General features: G+C 63.2%; 1 protein-coding gene across 10 annotated transcripts; it reads right to left on the bottom strand.

Moving 5' to 3' along the window:
• Positions 1 to 1,569: 1,569 nt before the first annotated feature.
• On the bottom strand, positions 1,570 to 24,612 carry FBF1 (Fas binding factor 1). Of its 10 annotated transcripts, none has more exons than XM_089317916.1 (32): positions 24,359 to 24,497; positions 23,993 to 24,055; positions 23,790 to 23,923; positions 22,524 to 22,608; positions 21,565 to 21,592; positions 20,357 to 20,398; positions 18,772 to 18,862; positions 18,149 to 18,212; positions 17,341 to 17,382; positions 16,266 to 16,407; positions 15,726 to 15,797; positions 15,138 to 15,257; positions 14,824 to 14,962; positions 14,557 to 14,690; positions 12,540 to 12,639; positions 11,616 to 12,062; positions 10,565 to 10,687; positions 9,717 to 9,799; positions 9,521 to 9,579; positions 8,759 to 8,914; positions 8,580 to 8,680; positions 8,290 to 8,496; positions 7,756 to 7,863; positions 7,381 to 7,520; positions 7,184 to 7,302; positions 5,869 to 5,991; positions 5,607 to 5,792; positions 5,170 to 5,346; positions 4,963 to 5,100; positions 4,560 to 4,677; positions 3,710 to 3,819; positions 1,570 to 2,480 (listed from the first exon to the last, which is right to left on the bottom strand). In XM_089317916.1, exons 4-32 carry the CDS (start codon positions 22,524 to 22,526, stop codon positions 2,397 to 2,399), a joined length of 3,456 nt encoding a protein of 1,151 aa, XP_089174042.1. In that variant the 5' UTR covers positions 22,527 to 22,608; positions 23,790 to 23,923; positions 23,993 to 24,055; positions 24,359 to 24,497; the 3' UTR covers positions 1,570 to 2,396. The 10 variants fall into 10 exon arrangements, with proteins under 10 accessions (XP_089174042.1, XP_089174046.1, XP_089174040.1 ...); XM_089317920.1 differs by lacking the exon at positions 23,790 to 23,923 and adding an exon at positions 21,197 to 21,323 and having other exon boundaries at positions 11,616 to 12,059; XM_089317914.1 differs by lacking the exon at positions 23,790 to 23,923.
• Between the last annotated feature and the right edge of the window lie 1,614 nt (positions 24,613 to 26,226).

Raw genomic sequence — 26,226 nt, 5'->3', positions numbered from 1 at the left:
CACGGGCCCCCAGATAAGTAAATATTAAGAGTCCAAGTTCTTTCACAAGACCTACAAAGCCATCTCTCCCTGCTCCCTAAACTCTGGTTCCTTGAAGGCCAGACTCCCCGTGCGTCTCCCTGCACCACCCTCCACCAGCCCCCAGGTCCTCCATGACCAAGTGCCGGCTGCCTCCGTGACAGCACGCCTGTCGTGAGACCCCCGCTCTTGGCACAGACCTGCTCAAGTGTGTGGCGAGGACCCAGTTCCGGGCTCCCCCGGGGTGCTCGGTGCTTCCCGTCAGCCTGAACGGAAGCAGCTGTGACCTGTGCCCCTCACGCCCACACAGCTCCGTGCGCCCTGCTCCCCTAGGGGCTGAGGCCGACTGCCTGGGGCTTAGAGGTCGCCAGAGGGAACCCAGACGCGGGCCTTGCCCTCCGTTGTCGTCTGGGGGAAGGTACTCAGTTCCGCGAGCCCGTTCCCCTGGGTCATGCGCTGGTGCTGCCTGTTGGCGCTGAAGAAGTGCGTGTGGGCAGCGGAGCCTGGCCCTGCCCAGTCTTCCAGGCTGGTTTCACGGGAATGCTGTTGGCCCCTGGGGGCTCCGTTCTCCAGCAAATAATGGACAGAGAGCAGCCGTTTCCAAATGACGGGCCACTGCAGGTCTAAGCATCGTCAGGGGGCAGGCACTTGGCACGGATGCCAGTGCCCCACGTCCCTCCCGCCTCCACTCCCGGTTCCGGCTCCCTGTTAGTGCAGGGGACGACGCCCCAGTACCTACGTCCCTGCCACCATGTGAGACTCCGGTTAACTTCCCACTCCCAGCTTCTGTCTGGCTCAGCCCCAGCTGTTGCAGGCATTTGGGAAATAAACTCAGTGGATGAATCTCCCTTTCTCGCTCTGCCTCTCAAATAAATATTAAAAAAAAAAAAAAAAAAAAAGGAATCCAGGGCCCAGGGTTGTGACACAGAGGGTAAAGTCCTGGCCTGTGATGCTGGCATCCCATATGGATGCCGGTTCAAGTCCCGGCTGTTCCACTTCCAATCCAGCTCCCTGCTAATGGCCTGGGGAAAGCAGCAGCAGATGACCCAAGTGTTTGGCCCTTGCCACCCATGTGGGAGGCCCGGATGAAGCTGCAGGCATCAGTCTGCCCAGCCCTGGCTGTTGTGACCATCTGGGGAATGAACCATCGGATGGAAGGTTGATTATCTCTCCGCCCCACCCTGCCTCTATAATTTTTTTTTTTTTTTGACAGGCAGAGTGGACAGTGAGAGACAGAGAGACAGAGAGAAAGGTCTTCCTTTGGCTGCCGCGGCCGGTGCGCTGCAGCCGGCGCACCGTGCTGATCCGAAGGCAGGAGCCAGGTGCTTCTCCTGGTCTCCCATGGGGTGCAGGGCCCAAGCACTCGGGCCATCCTCCACTGCCCTCCCGGGCCACAGCAGAGAGCTGGCCTGGAAGAGGGGCAACCGGGACAGAATCCGGCGCCCCGACCGGGACTAGAACCCGGTGTGCCGGCGCCGCAAGGCGGAGGATTAGCCTAGTGAGCCACGGCGCCGGCCCCTATAACTCTTTCAAATAAATCTAAAAAAAGAATCCAGTCATTAAAAATCTATCAATTTAATGGATCCAAAACCTACGCCGTAAGTCACTGGTGAGTAGGACCCCTGTTATAGCCGTTCCGAGGAGCAGACGGGGGCGCGGGGCGCGCTCAGCCCCTCCTCCTCTGCGCATGCGTGGTTTCCTCTCGGCTGGGAGGAGAAAGCGCTCGCGGCCGAGGCCGCTTTAGGAGGTGACGGGGTCAGCTGAGACCCTGCGTCCCGGGTGCTGCCCCTCCCGCTGGCCCGGCACACCACCCACACGTGGAGGACGGCAGGGCTGCAGGCGGCCGCCGCCTGGAGAGCGCGGCTCCTGCGGCCCAGCCCTGCTGTCCCCACTGCCCAGCGCCCACCAGAGCGGAGAGGCTGTCACAGTGGCCTCGGGCGGTGAACAGCACAGAGGGGCCCCGCCCCGTCCCCTCGCGGACTCTGGTGGAGAGAAAAGACAAGAAGACAGCTGAGCTGGTCGTACCGTGGGCAGTGCTGGGAGACGGGACTTGGCACAAGCCGAGGGCGCAGCGGGGCGGCGCCCTCCAGGAGGCCAGGAGACCCCATCTCAGCAGAGGGGGCAGAGGCCCGGGCCTGGGACCCCGCGCGGTCTGCCGTGGGGGAGAGGAGGCCCCGGGGGCCGCGTGGGAGCCGCGGGTGCTCACTGCGCTCACGGCCGCCGTCCGCGCCGGGCAGCCGTGGGGCAGGAGGGCCGGAGCTGTGAGCTGTGTCCTGACGCTGACGCGCCCACGCCCACGCCCACGCCCACGCCCACGGCGGCCCAGGAGGAGTCGTAAGGAGGCCCGGCGCCTCCTCTGGAGCCCGCGGGAGCGGCTGTCAGGCTGAATGGGAGGTCAGGTTGTACGAAGCCTTCTTCAGGGTCTCCAGGAAGAACTGCTCGTTCTCCAGGAAGTCGCGGTCCTGAGGAGATGGGGGGGAGCGGTCGGGGGAGGATAAGTGTTCAGGGGGGATGGGCGGTCGGGGGGGATGAGTGTGGTGGTGGGGGATGAGCGGTCCGGGGGGATGAGTGGTCAGGGGGGGATGAGCGGTCGGGGGGGTGAGCGGTCCGGGGGGATGAGTGGTCAGGGGGGGATGAGCGGTCGGGGGGGATGAGTGGTCAGGGGGGGATGAGTGGTCAGGGGGGATGAGTGGTCGGGGGGGATGAGTGGTCAGGGGGATGGGTGGTCTGGGGGGATGAGTGTGGTAGTGGGGGATGAGCAGTCGGGGGGATGAGGGGGGGATGGGCGGTCGGGGAGGGGATGAGCGGTCGGGGGGGACGAGTGGGGGGGGATGAGCGGTCAGGGGGATGAGTGATGGGGGGTGATGAGCAGTGGCGGGGGATGAGTGGGGGGGGATGGGCGGTCGGGGGGGTGAGCGGTCGGGGGGGGATGAATGGTCGGGGGGGATGAGTGGTTAGGGGGATGGGTGGTCTGGGGGGATGAGCAGTCGGGGGGATGGGGGGATGGGCGGTCGGGGGGATGAGTGATGGGGGGGTGATGAGCAGTGGCGGGGGATGAGTGGGGGGGATGGGCGGTCGGGGAGGGGATGAGCGGTCGGTGGGGGGGGATAAGCGATCGGGGGGATGAGCGGTCGGCGGGGGGATGAGCGGTCGGCTGGGGGATGAGTGGTCAGGGGGATGAGTGGTCAGGGGGATGAGCGGTCAGGGGGATGAGCGGTGGGGGGTGGAATGAGCAGTCGGGGGATGAGCGGTCAGGCCTCTGTGAGCCGACAGAGCCGGGCCCCTGGACACTGCGGAGCCAGCCCTCACCCGGGCAGCTCCTCCCCACTTGCTGCCCGGCTCTGGGAAGGTGTGGGTGGGGACCTGAAAGGGCCCGGCTCTGGGTGAGACCCTGTGACTTCCTGTCAGCCTCAGTGCCTCGCCTGCAAACTGGACCAAAAATCTTCCCCTGTGGGCTCTGGGAGCACCAGGCCTCTGGGACCGAGCTCAGAGGCAGCGCTCCTGTGACAGCTGTCAGGGCTAGCACAGGTGACGGCCGGGAGGAGGGGTCTCACTTGGCTCTGAGCAATCTGCGTGAGGACTGTTCTTGCCCGGAGCCGGGGTCAGCCCTCTGCCCGGCCCAGCGTGCGCCCTGCCGCGTCGGCCTTGTGCTGGAGGGACTCTGGTCACCGTCACGTCGGCGGACACCCACCTGCTCGGCCGTGTATCTCAGCAGCACCAGCCTGGCGTAGAGCTGGGTGGGGTCCGGGCTGGCAGGGGGCTGGCTGCAGCCAGGGGTGACGGTGGCGGGAGCCGCAAGAGCTGAAATGGCCAAGAAGGACGGCAGGGGCTGGTGTCACAGCTGCACCCCGGGGCCACTCACACTCGCCAGTCGTGGAAGCTGGACAAGTGCTCGGGGCACCTGGCGCCATCTGAAAAGTCTCTGCAAAACGCTCCTGTCGCACAAACCACTTCCGGGCACTGTCCCAGGGAAAGATCCAGCAAGGGCAGAGGTGCGGGAGGAAGGTCCCACCCTGGTGCCGCTGACCGTGGGGACCACGCAGCCTGGGAATGGGACCGGGAACGTGTCCCACGTGTGCACGCTGGGGAAGAAACCAAAGTATAAAACCACACGGGGCCGGCGCTGTGGCGCAGTGGGTTAAGCTGTTGCCCATGATGCCAGCACCTCATGTGGGCGCCTGTTCAAGTCCCGGCTGGTCCACTTCCGATTCGGCTCCCTGCTAATGGCCTGGGAAAACAGCAGAGGATGGCCCAGGTGTTCGGGCCCCTGCACCCACGTGGGAGACGCTGAAGGAGCTCCTGGCTCCTGGCTTCAGCCTGGCCCAGCCCGGCTGTCAGGGGCATTTGGGGAGTGAGCCCGCAGATGGTCTCTGTTTCTCCTCTCTCTGTAACTCTGACTCTCAGATAAGTTCTTTTTAAAGAATTTCTGTCTGTCTCTCCCACTCTGTTGACTGCCCTTCAAATGAATGAATTCTGGAAACGCACACACACGTGACTTTAAAGAGAGGTCCTGAGGCCGCCCTTCCTCCCGGGCCACTTACCACTCGGGCGGGGGGCTGCTGGGCCCTGGGCCCCGGGGCTCAGCCTCGCAAGGCTGGAGGGGAGATCCTGCTGGATCCGGTCCAGCCGCAGCCTCTGCTGGGCCAAGTTCAGATGTTCCTGTGCCGTCCCCAGAGAGGCGAGTCAGCCGCGGGGGCGGGGGCGCGGGCTGAGCCAGGGCGGGGCGGGGGGGAGCAGGGGCTCGGGCTGAGCCAGGGCGGGGGGTGGGGGGGGAGCAGGGGCTCGGGCTGAGCCAGGGTGGGCGCGCCGGCAGGGGCGGTGGGGGGGGCAGGGGCGCGGGCTGAGCCGGGGTGAGGGCGCGGGTGCGGGCGGGGGCGGGCAGGGGCGCGGGCGCGCGGGTGGGGTGGGGGGACAGGGGCGCGGGCTGAGGCAGGGCGGCCTTGCCTGGTGCATGCGCTGTTCTTGCTGCCGCAACTGCTCCTGCTGCTGCTGCACCACCTGCAGCCGGGCCTGCTGCGCCGACTGCACCTGCCGGGCCTCGCGCAGCGCCCGCTCGCCCTCCTCATACTTGGCGGAGGCCACCTGCAGGAAGGCCGCTGGGTCAGGGCTGGCCGGGCGGGGTGACGGCCGGCCCGGCGCCCCGCGGCACACCTGGCTCATGCTCTCCACCTCCTCGGCGCGCAGGCGCAGGCGCAGGGCGGCGGCCTGGACCTTCTCCTTCTCCAGCTGCAGCTCCTGCCGCTCCCGCTCCACCGCTGCCCGCGCGGCCGCCAGCTGCTCCTCCTGGGCCCGCAGCTCACTGGCCTTGATCTTCAGCTCCGCCTGCTCCTAAAGATGGCAGAAGCTTTGCCGCATCTGCCTTCAGGGGCTGCACCAGGCCTGGGCGGGGCCCCGGGGCCTCCTTTGCCCGCCCTGCCTCTGCGAGGCGTGGTGGGGTCGGGGGCAGCTGTCTGACCGGGGCAGGCTCGGCTCTGAACGGCAGCTTCCTGAGGCCCAAGGCTGCATCTGCACAGGGGCCGGGTGTGGACCGTGCACAGCAAAGCGCCTCGCACTCGTGCTGCCTCCCCCCTGCAGGCTCCAGGCCCTACCTTGGCCAGGCTGAGGAGGCTGCCCTCCCGCTGGGTGTCGGCCTGCAGCGCCCGCTCCACCTCGCGCTCGGCTCGCTCCTTACTCAGCTTCTGCTGGGTGAAGAAGTCCGCCCACTCGGCCACCAGGCGCCGCTGCTCCTCAGCACACTTTCTCATGGCGGCTTTCTGCTCCTCCAGCAGGGCGGTCTGCGCGTGGGGCAGGGGCGTGAGCTGAGTGTCGCTGGGCGCTGGGGGTCAGGGCGGAGGGTGGGGCCGCGCTCACCTTGGCTCTGTCCAGCTCCCCCCTCTCCATGGCCATCTGCTGCACCATGACCTTCCTCTGCTCCTCCAGGGCGCGCTGCGTGGACTCCACCTTGGACTGCTCGGCGTTCACCCGCCACCGCTCCTGCAGGGCCCAGGCTAAGAGTGGCTCCCAGCCCCGGAGACAGGCCTGGCTGCTCTCCAGCACACCTCCTTCCCCAAGACAAAACGGGGGCTACCTGCCAGGACCCGGCTCCTGCGGGTGGGGCTGAGGAGGCGCCAGGGGGCGCCAGCCCAGCCCTCAGGTCTCCTAACCAGCGGCTCGGGAGGGCCACAGGACAGCAACCTCCTGTCCCCAAATCATTAGCTGCCACAGCGCTGTGCCTGCTGTCGCCCACAGCCAAGGCGGCCAGGAACACCAGAGGGCGCAGTGCTGTGCTGGGGACCTGGGGCCACGCAGCAGCAGGGCAGCAGCAGGACGGCGCCTGGCCTGAGGCCTGAGGCCGCAGCCAGCAGGTGCACATCGAAGCTGGTACGGCAGCTACCTGGTGCGCGGCGGGGCCCGCATTACGTCCAGTAGTGGCTTCTGTGGCTAGTGGTCGTTTTCATTTCTTACTATTTCCTGTATTTTGCTTTTTTAAATGAAATGTATCATAACCAAATACAAAGAAAGGAAGAGTATTTTTTTTTTTTTTTGACAGGCAGAGTGGACAGTGAGAGAGAGAGACAGAGAGAAAGGTCTTCTTTTGCCGTTGGTTCACCCTCCAATGGCCGCCGCGGCCGGTGCGCTGCGGCCGGCGCACCGCGCTGATCCGATGGCAGGAGCCAGGAGCCAGGTGCTTTTCCTGGTCTCCCATGGGGTGCAGGGCCCAAGCACCTGGGCCATCCTCCACTGCACTCCCTGGCCACAGCAGAGGGCTGGCCTGGAAGAGGGGCAACCGGGACAGAATCCGGCGCCCCGACCGGGACTAGAACCCGGTGTGCCGGCGCCGCTAGGTGGAGGATTAGCCTAGTGAGCCGCGGCGCCGGCCCAGGAAGAGTATTATTTAAGGACAGATGAAGGCAGCAGGGAGTCCAGACTGGTGTTTGCTGGGCCAGGGCCACAGGTGCCAGCTTATGTGACGGGAGGTGCAGCTGACCGGGGCGCTGGGCAGCCTGAGCTGCATGGCCCAGGGCCTCGCGGTGGGGCCGTGGCCAGGCGGCTCCTGTGTGCTCAGCTGGGCGTGCCGAGACCATGCAGGGGCTGGGAAGATGCGGAGGCAGGAGGCGGCGGGATTCCGAGGCAACACTGGCCGTGGCCGTGGGATGGCTGCAGAGGTGTGAGGGGCCGGGCTCACCTGCTCCAGGAGCCGGCTCTGCTCGCTCAGGCGCGCCTCCATCTTCCCGATGACCTCCTGGAGCTGGCTGCGCTCCTCCTCCATGTCCCGCTGCTGCCGGCCCAGCTGCTCCTGCAGTGCTGGGGGCCCACAGGGTGCTCAGTGCCCCCCTCCCCCGACTCAGGACGCCCAGTTGCTGTGCCTGGAGGGCAGGTTACCTCGAAGCTGCTCGTCCCGCTGCCGGGCGCCCAGCTCCCGCTCCTGCGCGGCGGTGAGGTGCGAGGCCTCCACGCGGGAGGACAGCTCGCTCAGGCTGCTGGAGAACCTCTCCATCTGCTCGATGACGCCGTTCAGGGACCTGGGAGAGCAGCGGGTCACTGGGGGGGGCCTCAGCCCCGGCCCCGCGGGAGGTGGCTGCGGCGGCGCGCACCGTGTGTAGGAGGTGGCCCCGGCGGCACGCAGCGCGTGCGGGGGGTGGCCCCGGCGGCACGCACCGCGTGTGGGAGTTGGCCGCGGTGGCACGCACCGCGTGCGGGGGGGGTGGCCGCGGCGGCACGCAGCGCGTGCGGGGGAGTGACCGCGGCAGCACGCACCGCGTGTGGGAGGTGGCACTGGTGACGGCGTCGATCTCCCGCTCCTTCAGCAGCTTCAGCCGCTGCAGCTGCTCCTCGTGGTCCTTGCGCATTTCCCGGATGGACATCCTGAGGGGGCGCATGGGGGGAGCCAAGGGTCGGGAGCAGGACCCCGGGGATGGATGGCCACCGTGGCAGCCCCCCATGGAAGGAACATGCCTTGGAGCGGTTCCGGCGCCCAGGGCCTCTCCAGCTCCTCCTCGGGGCCCCTGCCTCAGTTTCCCCAGCTTCTCTGTCTCATCTGTCTCGGCGCTTCAGCGCCACGTGCACCCAGCGACTCCCTCTCTTGTGCAGCCAGGGAAAGAACCCCGCACCCTCTGGGGCCGGCGGCGGCTGTGGGCACCCAGGGGCTTCTCTTGCCTGCTCAGCCAGATGCAGCCGACGGGCCACCGAGCACAGGGCGAGCCTTTCCCAAGCTGGACGGCGTCGCCAGGGAGGGGCGGCCGCGCGCTGGGAACAGTCCCGGCCCCGCCCGTGCGGCCCCACAGCGCTCACCGCTGCAGCTCCCGGAGCCGCTCCACCTCCTGCTCCTTCTCCTGCACGGCGGCGGCCAGGCGCTGCTGGTGCTGGGCCGTGAGCTCGGCGCGGGCCTGCTCGGCCTCCTGGCGGTGCGACAGGAGCTGGGCCGACAGCTCCTCGTTCTCTCTCCGGAGCCGCTCCTCCCGCTGCTGGTAGGACGTCTCCAGCATCTTGACACGGCCCCTGCCAACAGAACGCCACCTGAAGGGCCTCCCGGGACCCTCGGAGAGGACGTGAGGCCGGGAGCGGGGCCGTGCCGTGCGCACCTGTGCGCGCCCTCGATGAGCTCCAGGTCTGCCTGGTGCCGCTGCTGCAGGCCCTCCAGCAGCAGCTTGTGCTGGGTCCGCTCCAGCTCCAGCTTCCGCACCTGGAGAGAGAGCGGGTCCCTCGCACCTGTGTCTCCTGGGGAGGCCTCCGCCCACTGCCCCTGCCTCGCGGCCCTCACCTGCGCCTCCAGCTCTGCCAGCCGGGCCTGGCTCTGCAGCAGCTCAGCCTGGAGCTGGGTGGGGCCGCCCTGAGGCTGCACGTGGGCCGCCAGGAGCTGCTGTTGGTATTCTGCGCCCAGGAGCACGCTCCGAGCCAGGGACTCTGGGAGCAAGGGCTGCAGGAAGGGTAGAGAGGTGTGCCTGTCAGGAAGGGACGGTGTGCGGCTGGGCTCAGCTCCCGCCCAGCCCTGCCCCTGCACAAGGCCTTGGAGGGTCACGGTCGCTGCGGCTGAGTGGTCAGCAGTGCATTCCCCTCTTAGGTCTGATCAGGAAAACACGCCCCCCTTCCCCTCCCCAGGGCGGTCTCCAGCTTCCGAGAGAAACAGCCAGGGCCCAGAGGCTCAGCTGTGACAGAAGCTTCCGTCGGGCCACATGGGACACGCACCTGGCTCCTGCAAGCTGCCCCTCACCACTGTGTCCTGGGCCCAGGTGTCAGAGGTGACAGCCACCGGGGAAAGTTACAGGAGCAGGGGGAGGGGACGGCAGGGTGGAGGAGGCTTTCCCGACGGATCAGGGACTCCGCCAGCCCCCAGCCCGCTCCTGACGGGGCTGCCTGTCCAGGTCTGCCTGGGAGTGGTGTGAGATTAAATGTCCCGGAAAGTGCTGGTGGGGGACACTGCGGGAGCTGGCTGATGTCACCCTGCACATGGCCGACCAGGAAGCCAGGTCCGACAGCCGCGCTGCCTCTGAGCGCAGGATTGCTCCCTGGGCCCCAGACCCACCTGCACGGGCAGAGAGAGTCCTGCGGGTTCCTGGGAGTTCGGGAAGACACCCGCAGGCCCTGGAACAGCAGGGCAGGGAATGAGCAGCAGCCCTAAGGTGCCCAGGGCCACTCATCCGCAGGGTTCCCCGGACGGCTCAAAGCGCCTCCTCCTCCCCGGGGCTACACCCCCAAACAAAGCAGAAAACAAACTGTACCAGGGAGCTCTCCGGAGGCTGCTCCCCTTTTCGGGTCACCTGCTGGCAGGGCCGAGGGAGCCTGGCTCCGAGCCACAGGGGACCTGAGGACACAGGGAGAGGCGGGTGAGCCATGGCGCTCTGTCGGGACGTGGAGAGGGGACCAGGAGGAGGAGGCTCCAGGTGCAAGGTGCGCAGGGAAGGCAGGCGCCGGGGGCTCACTAAGGGAAGGCGGGCGCCGGGTGTTCACTAAGGGAAGGCGGGCGCCGGGTGTTCACTAAGGGAAGGCGGGCGCCGGGGGTTCACTGAGGTTAGGCGGGCGCCGGGTGTTCACTGAGGTTAGGCGGGCGCCAGGGGCTCACTAAGGGAAGGCGGGCACCGGGGGTTCACCGAGGTTAGGCGGGCGCCGGGGGTTCACTAAGGGAAGGCGGGCGCCGGGGGTTCACTGAGGGAAGGCGGGCACCGGGTGTTCACTGAGGGAAGGCGGGCGCCGGGGGTTCACTGAGGGAAGGTGGGCGCCGGGGGTTCACTGAGGGAAGGCAGGCGCCGGGGGTTCACTGAGGGAAGGCAGGCGCCGGGGGCTCACTGAGGGAAGGCGGGCGCCGGGGGTTCGCTAAGGGAAGGCGGGCGCCGGGGGTTCGCTAAGGGAAGGCGGGCGCCGGGGGTTCACTGAGGGAAGGCGGGCGCCGGGGGTTCACTGAGGGAAGGCAGGCACCAGGAATTCGCTAAGCCTGCAGGCCCCACTGCTGCCCCAGGAGAAGGGGCTTGGCCCCGGACAGCTGTCTCATCAGTCGTGCTGGTACAGGGTGAACGCCACACACCCAGGCCGTGGCGGGGGCCCAGCACAGCCGCCCCACTGTCACACTCACGCTGTGCCTCGGCTGTGCACGGACGCTGCTACATCAGGCTTGGCGGCTGGCGTTTCTTGTGCTGCTCCCGAGGTCCCGCCAGCAGCTCCTTGCTCCACCCCTTGAGTGCTGGGGACAGCTTGGCTAGGAGAGTGAGCGTCCGGGTTAGGCGGGATGGAGATGGCCTGGGCGGGCTCCTGCCTGGATCCAGTTCCTGCCTGCACTCAGCCCTCCTCTGGTCCCACCACCTGGTCAGAGGCTACTGTCCTCCCAGCCTGAGCTCCTGGGATCTGCGGGCGGCCCTTCCCTGCCAGCATGCACTGTGCTCCAGAAAACAGACGCTGTCCAAGGACTGAGCAGAGATGTCACGTACACTGAGTTCAAGCTCAGAGCCTCGTGGTCGTCCACTCTTCCCTCAGCTCTAGGTTAGGCTCTCCCTGGTCTCACCACACCCAGGGGCCCTTGGGACTCCTCTCTGGCCTCTTCTTCCCACCTCCCTTCCTGGCTGCCGGGCAGTGGGGGGAGTAGGCTCTTTTCTTTTGGTCTCAGCTTTCCCTTGGGCCTCAGGTCAAGGTCAAAGCTTCCTTCCTCACATCACATCCGTCCAGCACCGGGAGATATCCTGGGGCTGCACAAAACCCCTTTCTCTGGACTCTCCAGCCTTGCCAGACCCTCTCTCTGCCTGCCTCAGTGGTCACACATGACCCGGCCCACTGGGTCCCCATCCTGTGGCTTCCCGCAGAGCTGCTTCTTGGCACTGTGCGTCCCCTCACACTCCACGAGCTCAGGGAAACCTCCACGCACACCTCGGGTCGGCAGACGCACCAGGGCTGTCAGCCTGAGGGAGCTGCGGGCCTGGCCCTGCCCAGGGTCGGAGGAAGCAGCTGCCCTCACCACAGTCAAGTATGCGTCTCAGCAGCCCCCGCTCCCTCGTGACTGCGTCTGGGCAGAGCCAGGAGCGCTGGCGTCCCCCGGGCATGGCCAGGATTCCTGACCGAGGTGGGATGGGCAGGGCTCGCCCTCAAGGCCCTGCACGGTCCTTCCTCCACGACGCCGGCCCCCAAGCCCGCACCTGTCAGGAGGGAGATGAACGGCCCTCGTCTCGGAGCGCAGGCCCCTGCCGGCCCCAGCTCGCTCCTCTTTAGCCAGGGCTTGAGACTTCTTCCGAGACAAGGCGTGGGTCAGCCAGTCCTCCTCCTCGGATGCCCCCAGCTTGGAGGCCTGGCTGGCTTTGGCAGTGCACATGGTACGCTCGGCAGGCGGCTCTGCCCCCAAGGACGGCAGCCCAGCAGAGCCCGAGTGCTGCTTTGGAGGGGGCACTGAGGGGGCGGACAGCACAGAGCCTCCCTGCTGGGTCTCTCGGGGGGGAGGAGGGGGGGAAAGGTCCAAGTCATCGTCCTTGAGGCCCAGCCAGTCGGCGCCTCCTTTCCTGCTGTGGACGGGGCTGGAAGCTGCCAGAGGGCTCTGCTTGGAGCTCGGTTCTCCCTTGGTGTCTGCGCTGCCTTCTGCTAAGAACCTACTTCAAGACAGAGAGGCAGGTGTGAGGCGGGGAGGCAGCCAGCCCCAACCCCTGCGCTGGGGACTGCTGGGCCTGCGGCAAGGAGTCCGTGACGACTGAACTCGCTGTTGCAGGCGGGCGGGGTGTGCTGTCGGGACTGCCCTGCAGGTCCAGGAGCAGGCCTGGAGAAGCCATCACGAAGGCCGGTGGTCTTGCCGGCCCTTACAAGGTGCCGTCCCCACGGAGGCCGAGCAACAACCCAGCCTTCCCGGAAGAGGCGCCCACCTTCTCTTCCAAGGAAACCAGGAGGGAGGCCAGCAGGCCGGGGTGGAATCTGAGATCGGGCCCCAGGGGAACCATCTCAAGCCCTCTGGACTGGGCAGCCTCCCTCCCTCACAGAGCCTAGTGCCTCTTGCCCCGGGGTCTCCCACACAAGGCTGCAGGGTGCAACGGGTGCAGGCCACAGGGGTCTGCTTTCCCAGCGGCCAAGCTGCTTACCTGACCGACTGCCGACGGGACTGCCGGCCCTCCGCGGAGGCCACGGTGGGCTGGTAGGCACCAAAGGTGAGGTCCTCATCGCCCCAGGAATCTTCTCTGTCTGTGAATTAAGGAGCCCATGACCATGATCGCGAGGCGGGGGAAGTACAGCTCGCATGGCTGCAGCCCACATGTGAGACAGCGGAAGTGAAGCTGCTTTGCGGGAAGCAAGACCACCAGGCGCCAGCCCTGGCCTGGGTCCCGGGACCCCTCAGGGCCAGGCCCAGTGACTGTCCGTGTTCTCAACAGGCGGCCCGCTGGCTGACGTGAGGAACGTGTGCCCCAGGCAGCGTTTCTCAAACCGCCAGCTGCTTGCTACCTGTTGCGGGGTCAAGAAACCAGCTTAAAGAGTCACAGCTAGCGGCTTTGCAAATCAAACAGCAAGTACATCAAGCTGAACTGGCTGAGCTAAGTCCCACGGTCATGTGTCACTCAGCAAGGGGACAGTCTGAGCAGCACATGGCTGGGGCGGGTGTCTGGCCCAGTGGCTGATACGCATCCCACGTCAGGGAGCCCGGGTCTGAGTCCTGGCTCTGCTCCCGATACCAGCTTCCGGCAAGGCACTCCCTAGGAGACAACAAGTGGCTGCTCCAGTACCCGGGTCCCTGCGGCCAATGGGGGTGGGGGGAGACCCGCATGGAGCTTTCTCTCTTTCCAATAAAAATGAAAATAAAAATTTACAAGAAGAAATGCAGTCAGGGGATGTGGTCACTGTGCAAACATCCTACGGCGTGCGTATCAGAGTCCGCCAGCGATATACTCTGCGGGACAGGGTGTGGATGCATTTCTTTTCTTTGCTTTTAATATATTTATTTGAAAGGCAGAGTGACAGAAAGAAAGAAAGAGATTTCCCACCCACTGGTTCACTCTCCAAATGCCCCCAATAGCCAGGGCTGGCCAGGCCAAAGCCAGGATCCTGAAACTCCACCCAGGTCTCCCATGTGGGTGGCAGGGACCCAAGTACTTGGGCCACCCTCTGTTGCCTCCCAGAGTGTGCATGAGCAGGAAGCTGCCTCACAGGCAGAGCTGGGAGTCAAACCAGGCATTCAGATACGGGGTCTGGGCTGGCATCCCGCCTGCGGTGCTGGCATCCCCTATGGTCACTGGTTTGTGTCCTGGCCGCTCCTCTTCCAATCCAGCTCTCTGCTAATGCACACGGAGAAGCAGCAGAGGATGGCCCAAGTGCTTGGGCCCTGCACCCACATGGGAGACCTGGAAGAAGCTCCTGGCTCCTGGCTTCAAAGGGGCCCAGCTCCAGCCACTGCAGCCACCTGAGGAGTGAACCAGCTGAGAGAAGACCTGAAGACCTCTCTCTCTGTCTCTCCCTCTCTGTCTGTAACTCTGCCTCTCAAATAAATACATAAAATCTATAAAAAAAAAAAAAAAAAAAGAGAAGAAGATAGGCGATGCAGGCTTCCTGAGTGGCACCTAACTGCTGTGCCATGACACCTGCCTGTGGCAGAACCTTGTGCCACTCTGGCTGTTAGAAATGTGTAACGGGCCGGCACCGTGGCTCACTTGGTTAATCCTCCACCTTCGGCGCCGGTATCCCATATGGGGGCGGGTTCTAATCCCGGTTGCTCCTCTTCCAGTCCAGCTCTCTGCTGTGGCCTGGGAGGGCAGTGGAGGTTGGCCCAGTGTTTGGGTCCCTGCACCCGCCTGGGAGACTGGGAGGAAGCACCTGGCTCCTGATCGGCATAGCTCCAGCTGTGGCAGCCACTTGAGGGGTGAACCAATGGAAGGAAGACCTTTCTCTCTCTCTCTCTATCTCTGTCAAATAATAATAATAAAAAGTGCACGACAGTGTGTGTGAGAGGAGGTAAAGCTCACTTCTTACTACGAGCTGTGCTGAAAACCTGGTGGCGTGCTCTCTCCTCCCCACCTGGCCCCACCCGTGCCCCTCTTCCTCAGGGGGACCAAGCAGCACCGCAGCCTTTCACAGCTCCCACGGCCCACTGCGGCCTCCTGGCTTCCTCACCCTGCGGCCTCTGGTACTTCTTGTCCAGCTTGAACTCCCTGTGCTCTCCGGTCCCTGGGCGAGTCAGGAGGCTGGCGGCTGTGCCGCGCGCCAGCAGCTCATCCAGCTTGGAGCGAGCCGGGCGGGGCCCTCCCCTGCAGGACGAACACCAGGCAGGAGCTTGGGACTGAGGGCTCTCGGGGGCCCACGCCATCCCCACCCTTGTGGTCTGCCCTGGACCTGAAGCAGCAGCCTGGCCAGGGACCCTCAGCTCCTAAGGGTCCTTACTGGTCTCCCATCTGCCTCTTCTCTGCCCTGGGGCTGTCTCCAAAGCCCAGAGCGGCCATGAGGTCGTCCCCCTCGTCAAATGGCAATTCTTCTTTCTTTCGGACGGGGGTGTCCCCGGGAGTCAGGGGGATGGAGGGGCCTAGAAGACAGAGCCCAGGGCCCAGTGCCCTCAGCTGTGACTGGAACGGACGGCAGGGGGTGGTTTCTGCATGCAGGAGGGGCAGCAGCACCGTGGCTGACCCCCTCGGCCCACGTCCCACCACCCGACCCCAGACCCACGGCCCCTGCCCCGGGAGCAAGCCCGCTGCCCCCACCTTGCCCTCTGTGGGTGCCGGGGCTCTTGCCGGAAGCTGCTTTACTCTCTGTCCTGGGGGCCTTCTTGGCGACCTCCTCCTCGTCGTTGGAGAGAAGTCCTGCCATCGGGTCTTCCGAGTCTCCGGTCAGAAGGAAGGAGAGGTTGGACTGCAGCGCGTGGCTCCGTGGGGCCAGGCATCGCCCGAGTCATCCCATAAAGAAGCCACCTGGCGTCTGCAGGGTGGGCCCACGGAAGTGGACTGGCGGGGGGGGGGGGGGGGGGCAGGCACCCCAGGCCTGCTCGGCTGCCCCAGCTCAGCCACGGCCTCCTGACTGCTGGCGGCGTGGCCTTCTGGAGGTGGCCTTTCCCGCGCTTTATGAGACGTCCGGCTCAACGCCTGGCTTCAGAGTCCTCGTCCTAAATCCCAAACACCTTGGCCAGCACAAGGTAACCAGCACTCCCAGCATCCACGGAGCTACACCCGGGCACCAGCTCTCTGCTTCCCCTCTGCTACACAGGGCGAGGAGGCCCCGGGAAGCAGCGAGCATTACCCAGGCTGCTTCTCTCTCTAAAGCAGTGTCCCGCAGCTCCACAGGGGCTCCGGTACCTTCCGAGGGAAACCTCCCGTGCTGGTGTCCAAAGCTGCTGGGAGCTGGCCTCCTGGTGGGAGCGGTGTCCCCTGCAGGAAGAACGAGAAGGCACACTTGTGGGCTGGGGCTCTCGGGACCCACACCACCGCTGGGGCCCTGGGATGGCGTGCACTGCGTCTTGGGCAGCTCATGGCCACAGACACAGTGTGGGAGGGTCTACACCTCCCCAGTTCTCACGGGGCCCCTGGCAGGGAAGTGTGTGTGTGAGGAGCCACCTCCTGCCCCTCACCCCGCATCACTGCAGACGGGGTTGGCAGGCTACCAAAAACTTTACTATTTTAGCTCAGAAAGCTTTTCCAGGGGTGGCCCATGCTAGACTGGGGGACCAGAGCAGCTGAGAGAGGGGGAGAGGGCCCATGTGCCCCCACCACGCACACCCACAGTGCGCAGAGCAGCCTGGCCTCTGCAGCCCAGGCCGGGACCCGCAGGGTGTGCAAGCTCCCTTCTCAGCATCCCCAAGTATCCCCGGCAGATTCAGAACACCCTTCCCAATTCACCTCTCTCACTAGCTGCCAACTTGTCCACAGGTTTGGGGTTACCAGGAGACGTTTCTTTCCCAGAACCCTTTGCAGCTGTCCTGCCAGGGGCTGGGTGAGACTTCTTCAGACCCAAGAAGTCGGCATCCATTTGCTCCAGGTCCTGGAACACGGGCGGAGGCTGCAGTCAGAGAGGGGCAGGGCTGCCGCCCGCACCCGGGAGCAGAGCTGAGAGCCGAGGACGCTGAGAAAACGGTGACTCCGGAAAGAACACAGAAGCCCAGGCGAGAGAGTGGGGCGGGGGCTCTGCCCTGGTTCTGGAAGGACAGACATCACCGCCCAGCGAGGGAGCAGGCACCGCCGCCTCAGAGCCCCACAGGGCTGCAGCCTCAGCCCAGGCTTCACGGAGAAACGCATGAAGCAGGAGGGCCAAGGAGCTGAGGGCAGAGGGTGCTGCCCTGGGCCGAGCCACACGGGGGCTGGCTGAGGGTGCCCTGGGCCGAGCCACACGGGGTCTGGCCGAGGGGCGCCCTGGGCCGAGCCACACGGGGGCTGGCCGAGGGCGCCCTGGGCCGAGCCACACGGGGGCTGGCCGAGGGCGCCCTGGGCCGAGCCACACGGGGGCTGGCCGAGGGTGCCCTGGGCCGAGCCACATGGGGGCTGTGATTCTGCTGAGTATCCGGCATTTATGTCCTACGATCCAGTGCAAAGATTAATTAGCTCTGGGCTTCACCTGATGAGAAGACGGCTGGACCAGAGGGCACTTGGCAAGGAGCGGGCAGAGAAACAGAGAAAGGTCAGGGCAGACATTCGAACAGTCTGCCCCCGGCCCGAGGTGGAGGAGATGGGGAGGGCCAGTCAGATGGGTCCTGGGCTGCAGGGACGGCCCCTCTCCGGAGGCCAGGAGAACCGGTTAGACCCAGAGGGGCAAGGGGAAAAGCTCCCGCGCGAGCTCCCATCTTGCACAAGGAAGCTCAGAGCCACAAACAGAGACAGAGACACGAGACAGCGTGCAGCCGCGGAGTGAGCCCGCAGCCCTCCTCCCAGCCTCCACCCCAGCTCCCAGGACCCGAGGCTGTGGCTCTACCTCCCTTACCTGGAGCAAGGCCTCCGGGTCAGCATCTGAGACCTCCGACACCTAACTCCACGGGAGGGCGAGGGCACAGGTCAGTCATGGACAGCAATGCTCAGGGCTTGGCCCCCGGCACCCTGCTCCTGTGCGTGCACACGGCCCGACGGGGGCAGCGCTGTGCCCATGGGGCATAAACAGGAGGGTGCCTTTGTCCCCCCCTCAGGATTTGGCTGTTGTCTGAAGCCAAACCTGCCCTGGGACAAAGAGCCAGAAAGGGCTGCCACTTCCTGTTGCTCCCGCCTGGAGAAACACTGTCATCACAGAACCCGAATCAGGCCACTCCCCCCGCGACCAGAAGTCTCTGGGGTTTGTTACCCTGGGCTGACGGCGGCTCAGGCTCTACTTGCCAGCTCACGGTGCTGATGGGAGGAAGGGCGTGGCTTTGGCAGCCCTTGTGTTTTGCTTATTGGACCGAATTGATGGGGATTTCTTTTTTGAAAACTATTTTCTTGTTTGAGAGAAAGAGAGCCCTGATTCTCTCCTCAAATGCCCACAGCTGAGCCAAGACAAAGCCGGAAGCCGGGAGCTCAGTCCAGGTCTCCCATGTGGGTGGAAGGACCCAACTACTCGAGCCAGGACTGCTGCCTCCCAGGTCTGCACTGGCAGGAGACGGGGCAGGACCGGACCCGGGCACTGTGTTGTGGGACGGCGGCTTGTTGACCTCTAGGCTTCAGCTCCTCTGTGAGTGGCCACACCCTTGGTGGCCACACCGACGCCACTGCTCCTCGGTATAAACCAGCAGGCTGCGGACCGGAGAACGGGCCAGGCTCACCTCGGCGTCAGCTTCTGCCAGGACTTCCCTGGGGCCGAAGACGTCGTCGTCTCCCAGGAGGGACCTGCAAAAGCGTGGCAGCGGTGCTGGGCGCCAGATGACTCTAGGGAGGAGTGGCCCAGAGTACAGGTGGACCTGCACAAGGCCCTTGGGGAGGACAGAGCAGCTGAAGTGAATGTCACAGGCCGCCATGCAGGGACTGCCAACGTCTTAGAGTAATGCAGCCCCTTTAAAAACAGCTACAAACGAACTGCTCCAGCCACAACGCAGGGGGAGGGTGGAGCGGTCACAGAGCCCCTCCGTGTGTCCCACTGTCAGGAGAGACCCCCAAGAACGCACACAATTGGAAAATCACCCACCCAGGCCGAGCCTCTTGAGGACAAGGAACCGAGGCCCAGGAATGGCCAAGGCCACATCTGAGTGACAGCCCTAGGACCAGGAGCCAGGGCTTTGACCTCCGGTTCGTATCTGTATCTATTTCCCCAGACTTGTTCAGTACCAGGGCAGGGGTGCGGGAAGGGGGTGGAAACCACTGACATTCAATGGCACAGCCAAGCGGGACGCCAAGAGCACGGGGGCTGGGAGGGTCACAGGTGCCCCAGCCCGTCGGATCCGGTGCTTACTTTGCTCCGGTCTTGGAGGGGAGCCCCCGAGATGCACCCACGGTGTCTCCGGCACGCGAAGCTCGATTAACAGGCGTCTCAGGAAGCATCTCTGGCAAAAAAAAAAAAAAAAAGACAACAGAAATGCCGTGACGCCGTGATGCTGTGGCTCTGCTGGGGAGGACGGCGAGTCCCCACCAGCTGTCTCCAACCTGAATCAGGTGGCGGTAGATCTGCAAAGCGGAATTCAACCCTCAGTGCCAACCAGAGGCAAAGGAGGAGCCCAACCCACCCACAGCCCATGCACACGCAGCGGGCCGAGGGCAGGCCGGGGCACAAGGGCTTTGTGGGTTCTCTTGGCCATGTCGGGGAAACCGAGTCCTCCCGTCCCTGAGGGAGACTGTGTGGTCCTGTTGCAGACACGGGCGTCCTCTGCTCACAGCCAGCGAGGGCAGCAGAGCCTGGGCCCCTGCACCCGTGAGGGAGACCAGGATGGAGCTCCTGGCTCCTGGCTTCAGCCTGGCCCAGACCCGGCTGTCGCAGGCCTTGGGGGAGTGAACCAGTGGACAGAGAAGCTCCCTCTGTCTCCCTACCTTCCTTTCTCTGTCACTCTGTCTTCCAAATAAATAAATCTTACAAAAAGACGGAAAATAAGCATTGGCGCGGATGTGGAAACACTGGGATTCTCTGGCATCGCTGGGGGAATGGAAGGTGGCACGGCTGGTGTGAGAAAGCGTGGCAGCTCCTCACAGTGTCAGACAGAGCCGCCACGTGAGCCGGCAGCTCCTCGGTCCATGCAGAAGGCGCCCGTCTACACAGACCTGTGCACGGATGTGCACAACAGCATTGCTCCTCAGGGCCAAAATGCGGAGGCAGCTCAGATAAACACCCGCCAGCTGATGAATGGGTGAACAAAACGGCCCATCCGCACAAGGGGTATTATCCAGCTAAATGGGTACATGCCACAGGGCACCGAGTGAAAGCCAGACGGAAGGGAGGCCAGCTGGGGCAGGAGACCATCTCCTGTCGAATTCCGGGACAGGCAAATCCACAGAGTAAGTGGTTGCCTGCATGCTGGCAGAGGGGAGGGCGACTGCCTGGTCATGGGGACGGGCCTCTCACAGGTGAAGACAATGCCCTGGAGCTCGGCGGGGGTGACCGCTGAACAACCTTATGAATATTCTAAAAGCCCCCGCATGGCACACTAAGAGTGAATTTCATAGTATGTGAATTACACGTCAATTAAAACAAAGCCAAACCTGGGGGCCAACGTCACAGCACAGCAGGCTAAGTGGCTGCTTGCAATGGTTGGAGCGCTGCTCTGCTTCCCATCCAGCTCCCTGCTGTGGCCTGGGAAGGCAGCAGAAGACGGCCCAAGTGCTTGGGCCCCTGCACCCGTGTGGGAGACCCGGATGGAACTCCTGGCTCTGCCCTGGCCCACCGCTGGCTTTCACAGCCACCTGGGGAGTGAACCGGAAGGTGGGAGATCTGTCTCCGACTCTCCTTCCCTCTGCTGTTCTGCCTTTCAAATACATAAATAAATACACCTTTTCAAGAAAAATAAAACAATATAAAACCCAGGGAACTGTGGGGGAGGGGCACTTACTGTCATCCCCCAGAAGGTCACTGAGGACATCATCAATGGAGCCTGGAACAGAAGGGGGGACACGGTAACTTCAGGAGGAAGAAAAGTGACCCTGAACACATCCCAGCCCCGGATCAACCCCAGGGCCTCAGCCGCCGCAGATGCGGGAACTCAGGCCAAGCTCTCCCTCTGCTGGCCGCAGACGCGGGGCCTTGTGGAAACACCTGAGGCAGACATCTGAAGTGACCTTCTCAAAGAACTACGACAGGACGGGTTTCCTTTCTGCCTGCCTCCCCCGACAGACTTGCACAGAATCAGCCCTTCAGACTCAACGAAGCCCGTGTGGTTGTTTGGGAAGAGCATCCAAGATCTCTTTCATGCCGCGGCCTCCCTGCACCCTTCCGGCTGAGCCCCCGGTCTAAGCGCTGCCCCCCACCCCCGCCATGAAGGAGGCGCAGCCCTAAGCACAGAGCCGAGTCAGTCCTCCCGTCCAGCCTCAGCATCTGCACTGCCCTGCATCCCAACCACGTACAAGCCCAGTGCGGACTTTTTTTCTAAAACCCCACCTCATTTATTTCTCAATTCTTCTGCAGGACCAATGAGGTGGCATATGGGGGGACCCTAGGAAGGTCAAGGCTGCCTGGGGAATTATGGGAAAAACAGCAAGACTTGTACCCAGCACTTTAAACACAGACATGGATAAACTGCTTTTGGACCCAATGTGTAGGGGGGTGAACACATGTGAAGGTACTTCAGAAAGGTTGTGGAGGAGGCCTTTGCCACTCGGGCACCCCCTCCCACACTGGGGTGTCTGGGGTTGACTTCCTCCTCTGCTTCCAGTCCAGCTTCCTGCGAGCGCACCTGGGAGGCAGCAGGTGATGGTCCAAGTCCGTGGGTCCCCGCCTCCTCCCTCCAGCCCCACTGTGAGACAGGGATGGAGCTCCTGGCTCCGGCTTCAGCCTGGCCCAGCCCTTACTGTTGGGGGCACCTGCGGAGTGAAGCGGGGGATGGAAGATGGGGCGCCCTTCTATCCTGACCCCGTGTCACTCTGCCTTTCAAACAAATCTTCTAAAAAAGTTTGTGGAAAGTGGAATTTATTAAAACATAAGCTTATGTTGGTGCAAAGAATCCTGGAGTCCATGCATAGTTTTTTGTAAGCACCCCCCATGCACTTCTTGAAGAACCTTCATCGTATTTGGTTAAGGCTGCTTTTCCCTCCTTCCACTTACCTTTCAATCCTTTCTTGGCTTTTGGTGCCTAAAATGGGACAAGCAAATCACATTAACAAATTCAAACAGGGAACACGTGTTCAAACTGGAAATGTGCAGTGCGTGGTTCTGCCTTTTGCCAAGTCACCAGGAGCACCAACGGCATTTAGAGACAGATCTTTACGCTCTTCCTATTCAGAGCAGGGGGACAGTCCCCACTGGGTGCAGCGCGCCTGTGTCGGGGCAGAAATCTCTCCGCCTCCCTGACTCCCAGAGGCCTCACTCCCAGCGAGGGCGCCCTGTGCCAGGAAGTGTTTTCTTCCACCTCCCAAGTCCTTGGTTCCTGATGCCAGCGACGGGAAACTCTTCTAGCCGGACATTCAGACTCTTGGGAGAACGCTTGCGCAGGGCTTATCCATGCTCTTGCCTTCACTCCTCTCCAGAGTCGGGAAGAATTAGCCCATGTGTGTGAAAGGGGCCCTGCATTTTACAAAGTCCTGTCCCTACCCTGGTAACTTCCTGGGTGGTCCCAGCCTCCCCCCATGAAACTCCTCTCTGCCCAGCCTAACACTGGGTGTCCAGGAGTCAGTGCGCAGAGAAAGCCCGGGCAGAAGCGGAGCCCAGGCCCCGACCCGCCAGCTGGATGTAGACTGGGCACTATCAGAGGCGCCGTCCACTCCCACGGGAGCACTACCGCGCTGACCCGTGCCACCTTGCTTCCTGCTGCTCTCTCACATCTGAAGACAAGAACCTCTGCTCCCAACACCTCTGCCAGCAGAACCACACCCTGGTGGCGGCCATGCGGTCCCCAAAGCAGTTCCCGCAGGCAGGATCTTCCGGTCACAGAGTTCTGGCCGGGAGGGTTTGCTTGTGACTTCTACACGCTGCCGGGCACCCACTGCTGCTCAGCGGGGGACGCTGGCACACTCCGCAGTGGGGCAGTGTCCACGTCTCCACAGCTAACCCTGCATCCCACCTACCATCTCGAGGCTCTGGGGGCTGCCTGCAGCTCCTCGTAGCAACGTAGTGTTCACTTGAAGTCTGCCCACCTCAGGCTCATCCTCCCTGATGAAGAAAATTAAAGCGTTTGCTCAAAAAGGATGTAGATTTAGAAGCTGGTGCTGAGACGCAACAGGGTAAGCTGCTGTGATGCTGGCAACCCACACGGGCGCCAGTTCAAGTCCCGCCAGCTCTACTTCCAATCCAGCTCTTGCTATGGCCGAGGAAAGCAGGGGAAGATGGCCCAAGTCTTTGGGCCCCTGTGCCCACACGGGAGACCTGGATGAAGCTCCTGGCTCCTAGATTCCACCAGGCCTAGCCCTGGTCATTGCGGCCATCTGGGGAATGAACCTGCGGATGGAAGAGCTCCTTTTCTGTAACTCTGCCTTTCAAATAAGTAAATCTTTAAAAAATTTATGTAGGCCGGCGCCGCGGCTCACTAGGCTAATCCTCCGCCTAGCGGCGCCAGCACACCGGGTTCTAGTCCCGGTCGGGGCGCTGGATTCTGTCCTGGTTGCCCCTCTTCCAGGCCAGCCCTCTGCTGTGGCCAGGGAGTGCAGTGGAGGATGGTCCAGGTGCTTGGGCCCTGCACCCCATGGGAGACCAGGATAAGTACCTGGCTCCTGCCATCGGATCAGCGCGGTGCACCGGCTGCGGCGGCCATTGGAGGGTGAACCAACAGCAAAGGAAGACCTTTCTCTCTGTCTCTCTCTCACTGTCCACTCTGCCTGTCCCAAAAAAATAAAATAAAATAAAATATAAAAAAATGTATGTAGCTTTAGGGGCTGATGCTGTGGCACAATGGGTTAAGCCATAGTCTGCAGTGCCCGCATCCCATGTGGGCACTGGTTCAAGTCCCGGCAGTTCTTCTTCCGATCCAGCTCCCTGCTACCATGCCTGGGAAAGCAGCAAAAGATGGCTTGGTCCCCTGCACCCACTTGGGAGACCCAGAAGCAGCTCCTGGCTCCTGACTTTGGCCTGGCCCAGCCCTGGCCACTGCTGCCATTTGGGGAGTGAACCAGCGGATGGAAAATCTCTCTCTCTGCTTCTGTCGCTGTGTAACTCTGCCTTTCAAATGCATACATAATTTTTAAAAAATTACAGAAAAGTGATGTAGCTCTGCCAGTGCGTGCGCCCAGGGGTCATCAGAGCCTCCCTCTTTAACACCGTGAGAAGCGAAGCTGCTGGCCGATGCACCGGGCTCCCCCTGGCCTCCCCACCCCTTGGATAAAGCTCACGGCCGTCACCTTCTAGGCTGGGAGGGCTAAGTGCGAGGCGCCCACTTCAGGAAGGAGGTGGCCGCCCCCAGGGCGACACCGTGGGCTCCGGCTCCCCCGCACGCGGCTCTCACGGGCCGGGAGGATCCCCCTGCACACGGCTCCTGCAGAGAGCAGCCTGCCTCAGCTCGGCTCTCTGCCTCCCCTCCCCTCCCCTCGCCGCCAGAACCCACCTGGGCGAGCCCCGGAGGAAAGCGGTCGCAGGGGGCCCTCCCTACGCTTCGTGCTGGCCTGTCCTGGAGGAGACAAGTTCCCCTGGGGTTACCATCGAGCCCGCCCCGGACGCTCGACTTTCTCTGCAATGGCAGCGTCCCCCTCCACGCGTCCAGACGCCCCCTCTGGGTCCCCGACCCTGCCGCCCACGCCGCGCGAACTCGCGACAAAGGCCCACAGGGCAACACCGCCTCTACTCAGCCCCGCGCCCGGCAACTCCAAGATCCCGAGCCCGCCCCAAGCCGGGGTCCTTCCCAGGCCCGCCTTCCGCCGCCAGGCTCCGCGCCCCTCCCCCGCCCCCGAAACCCCTCGTTACGCGCCACTGCCCTCGGAGGCGAGGCCGCGGGGGCCCGTGCCAGCCATAGCGGCGGGTCTCAACTCCCCTCGGCCGGCCCCCGGGGCCACCCCGCCCGCTTCCGGGCCCTGCTCTCGTCCGGCATCCCAGAGAGGTGAGCGCGAGGCATCCTGGGAGTTGTAGTGAGGTACTCCGCCACCGGCCGGAGCCAAAAAGCAAGGCCCTCCGGGAGGAACTACATTTCCCAGGGTGCTTCGCAGCGGCCTTCATTCGGGCCGGGCCTCGGTCCCTGGCTGGGAGGAGCGTTGCTAGGCGCTGTCAACGCCACCAGGGACGAGGACTCCGGACTGAGACGCTCCCGCTGCACTGCAGGGCACTGGGCTGAAGACGGAACTCTTAAAAAAAAAAAAAAAGAGATTTTCTAGGGGGAGCCGGCGCTGTGGCGTAGCTGGTAAAGCCGCCGCCTGAAGCGCCGGCGTCCCATATGGGCGCCGGTTCGAGTCCTGGCTGCTCCCCTTCTGATCCAGCTCTCTATGGCCTGGGAAAGCAGAAGATGGCCCAAGTGCTTGGCCCCTGCTCCCTTGTAGGAGACCCGGCGGAAGCTCCTGGCTTTGGATCAGCTCAGCTCTAGAGTGAACCAGCAGAATGGAAGACCTCTCTGTCTCTTTCAAGTAAATAAATATAAAACATTTTTAGAATTATTTTTTACTTGCAAAGTGGAGGGACCTTCCATCCGTTGGCTCACACTCAAGTGTCGGGACAGCCGGACAGCCGGAGCCAGGAACTCAGAGGGTCTCCCAGGTGGGCGACAGGGACTTGTGTGCTTGAGCCATCACCGGCTACCATCCAGACACACAGGAAACTGGAATTGGAAACGGAGGAGCCAGGAGGCACCTACCGGGCATCCCAGCTGCCCCCTGAGCCCCACGCTGTCACCCAACAAAAAAATACTCAACACTTTTTCTTGTGTGTGCTCATTATGGGTTTTATTAACGGTTACAGTCAATTTCACAAAGCAAAGAACAGTTAGTGGTTTGCTTACCCACAGGCCATGCGGGGTCACGCTGTCCAGCCAGGATTCACAAGCGCTGGCCCCTCCCACGTCCTCGAACTCCCACCCCCATCCCCACCCCCACCGGACATGTCTAGCCAGGGTAACACCACATGCAAAATTGCATCTTCCAGGTAGGAACCAAACCAACCACAAATTACATATCCCAAAGAATGCAAGTCATTCAGGAGGAGCCACGGGAATTGCAAATAAAATGATTACCAAGTAGTCATTAGTCTGTGTGAGATCACACATGCGCTGCCTAAAAATAAGTCAACTGTATTGTAGCGAAACTACTTATTGTAGTTCAGGATTCTTAAATCAATCCTAATTTCCCGTGACCGTTCCGAGACAACCAACGGCTCAGTGGCGCGTAAGGCCAGGCCAGAACCGCCCTCAAACGCGCAGATGTGCCACAGCGCACATCTGGTACCTCTGCAGGGCTCTGCAAGTTTGTGACTGTGGATCACAGGAACGGATCTGAAGAGCTTGGCACACACAGCTGAAAGCAAAACCCCACCAGCAAGAATTTAAAATGAAGCCGTTGACAGTGTGGCTCCAGTTCTCCAAGAACGCAGTAGTCAGCCAATCAGCCGAGGTGACCAAAACCTTTATCAGGAATAAAGTAAGCGTCTTGGTCTCAGGTAGCACAATCATCTGTTAACTGCTCCTCAGTGCTGCCCCCAGGGACTCGTTCCACAGGCAGGCGTGAGCGCCTGCGGGGTCAGAGCCTGGCTGAAGTGTGAATCCTCGGGACCTTCAGGACTGTGGATCTGGAGAGCTGCAGCCAAAGCCCTGTGGTGCAGAAACCCAAGAACCAAGATCTGACAGATTAATAACGAGTGTGG

The sequence above is a fragment of the Oryctolagus cuniculus genome, chromosome 17, assembly GCF_051225735.1.
Source record: "Oryctolagus cuniculus isolate XC-2025 breed Fujian yellow rabbit chromosome 17, ASM5122573v1, whole genome shotgun sequence".
Lineage (NCBI taxonomy): Eukaryota > Metazoa > Chordata > Mammalia > Lagomorpha > Leporidae > Oryctolagus > Oryctolagus cuniculus.
The sequence above is the reverse complement of the archived record's forward strand: the minus strand, read 5'-3'. Positions and strand labels throughout refer to the sequence as shown.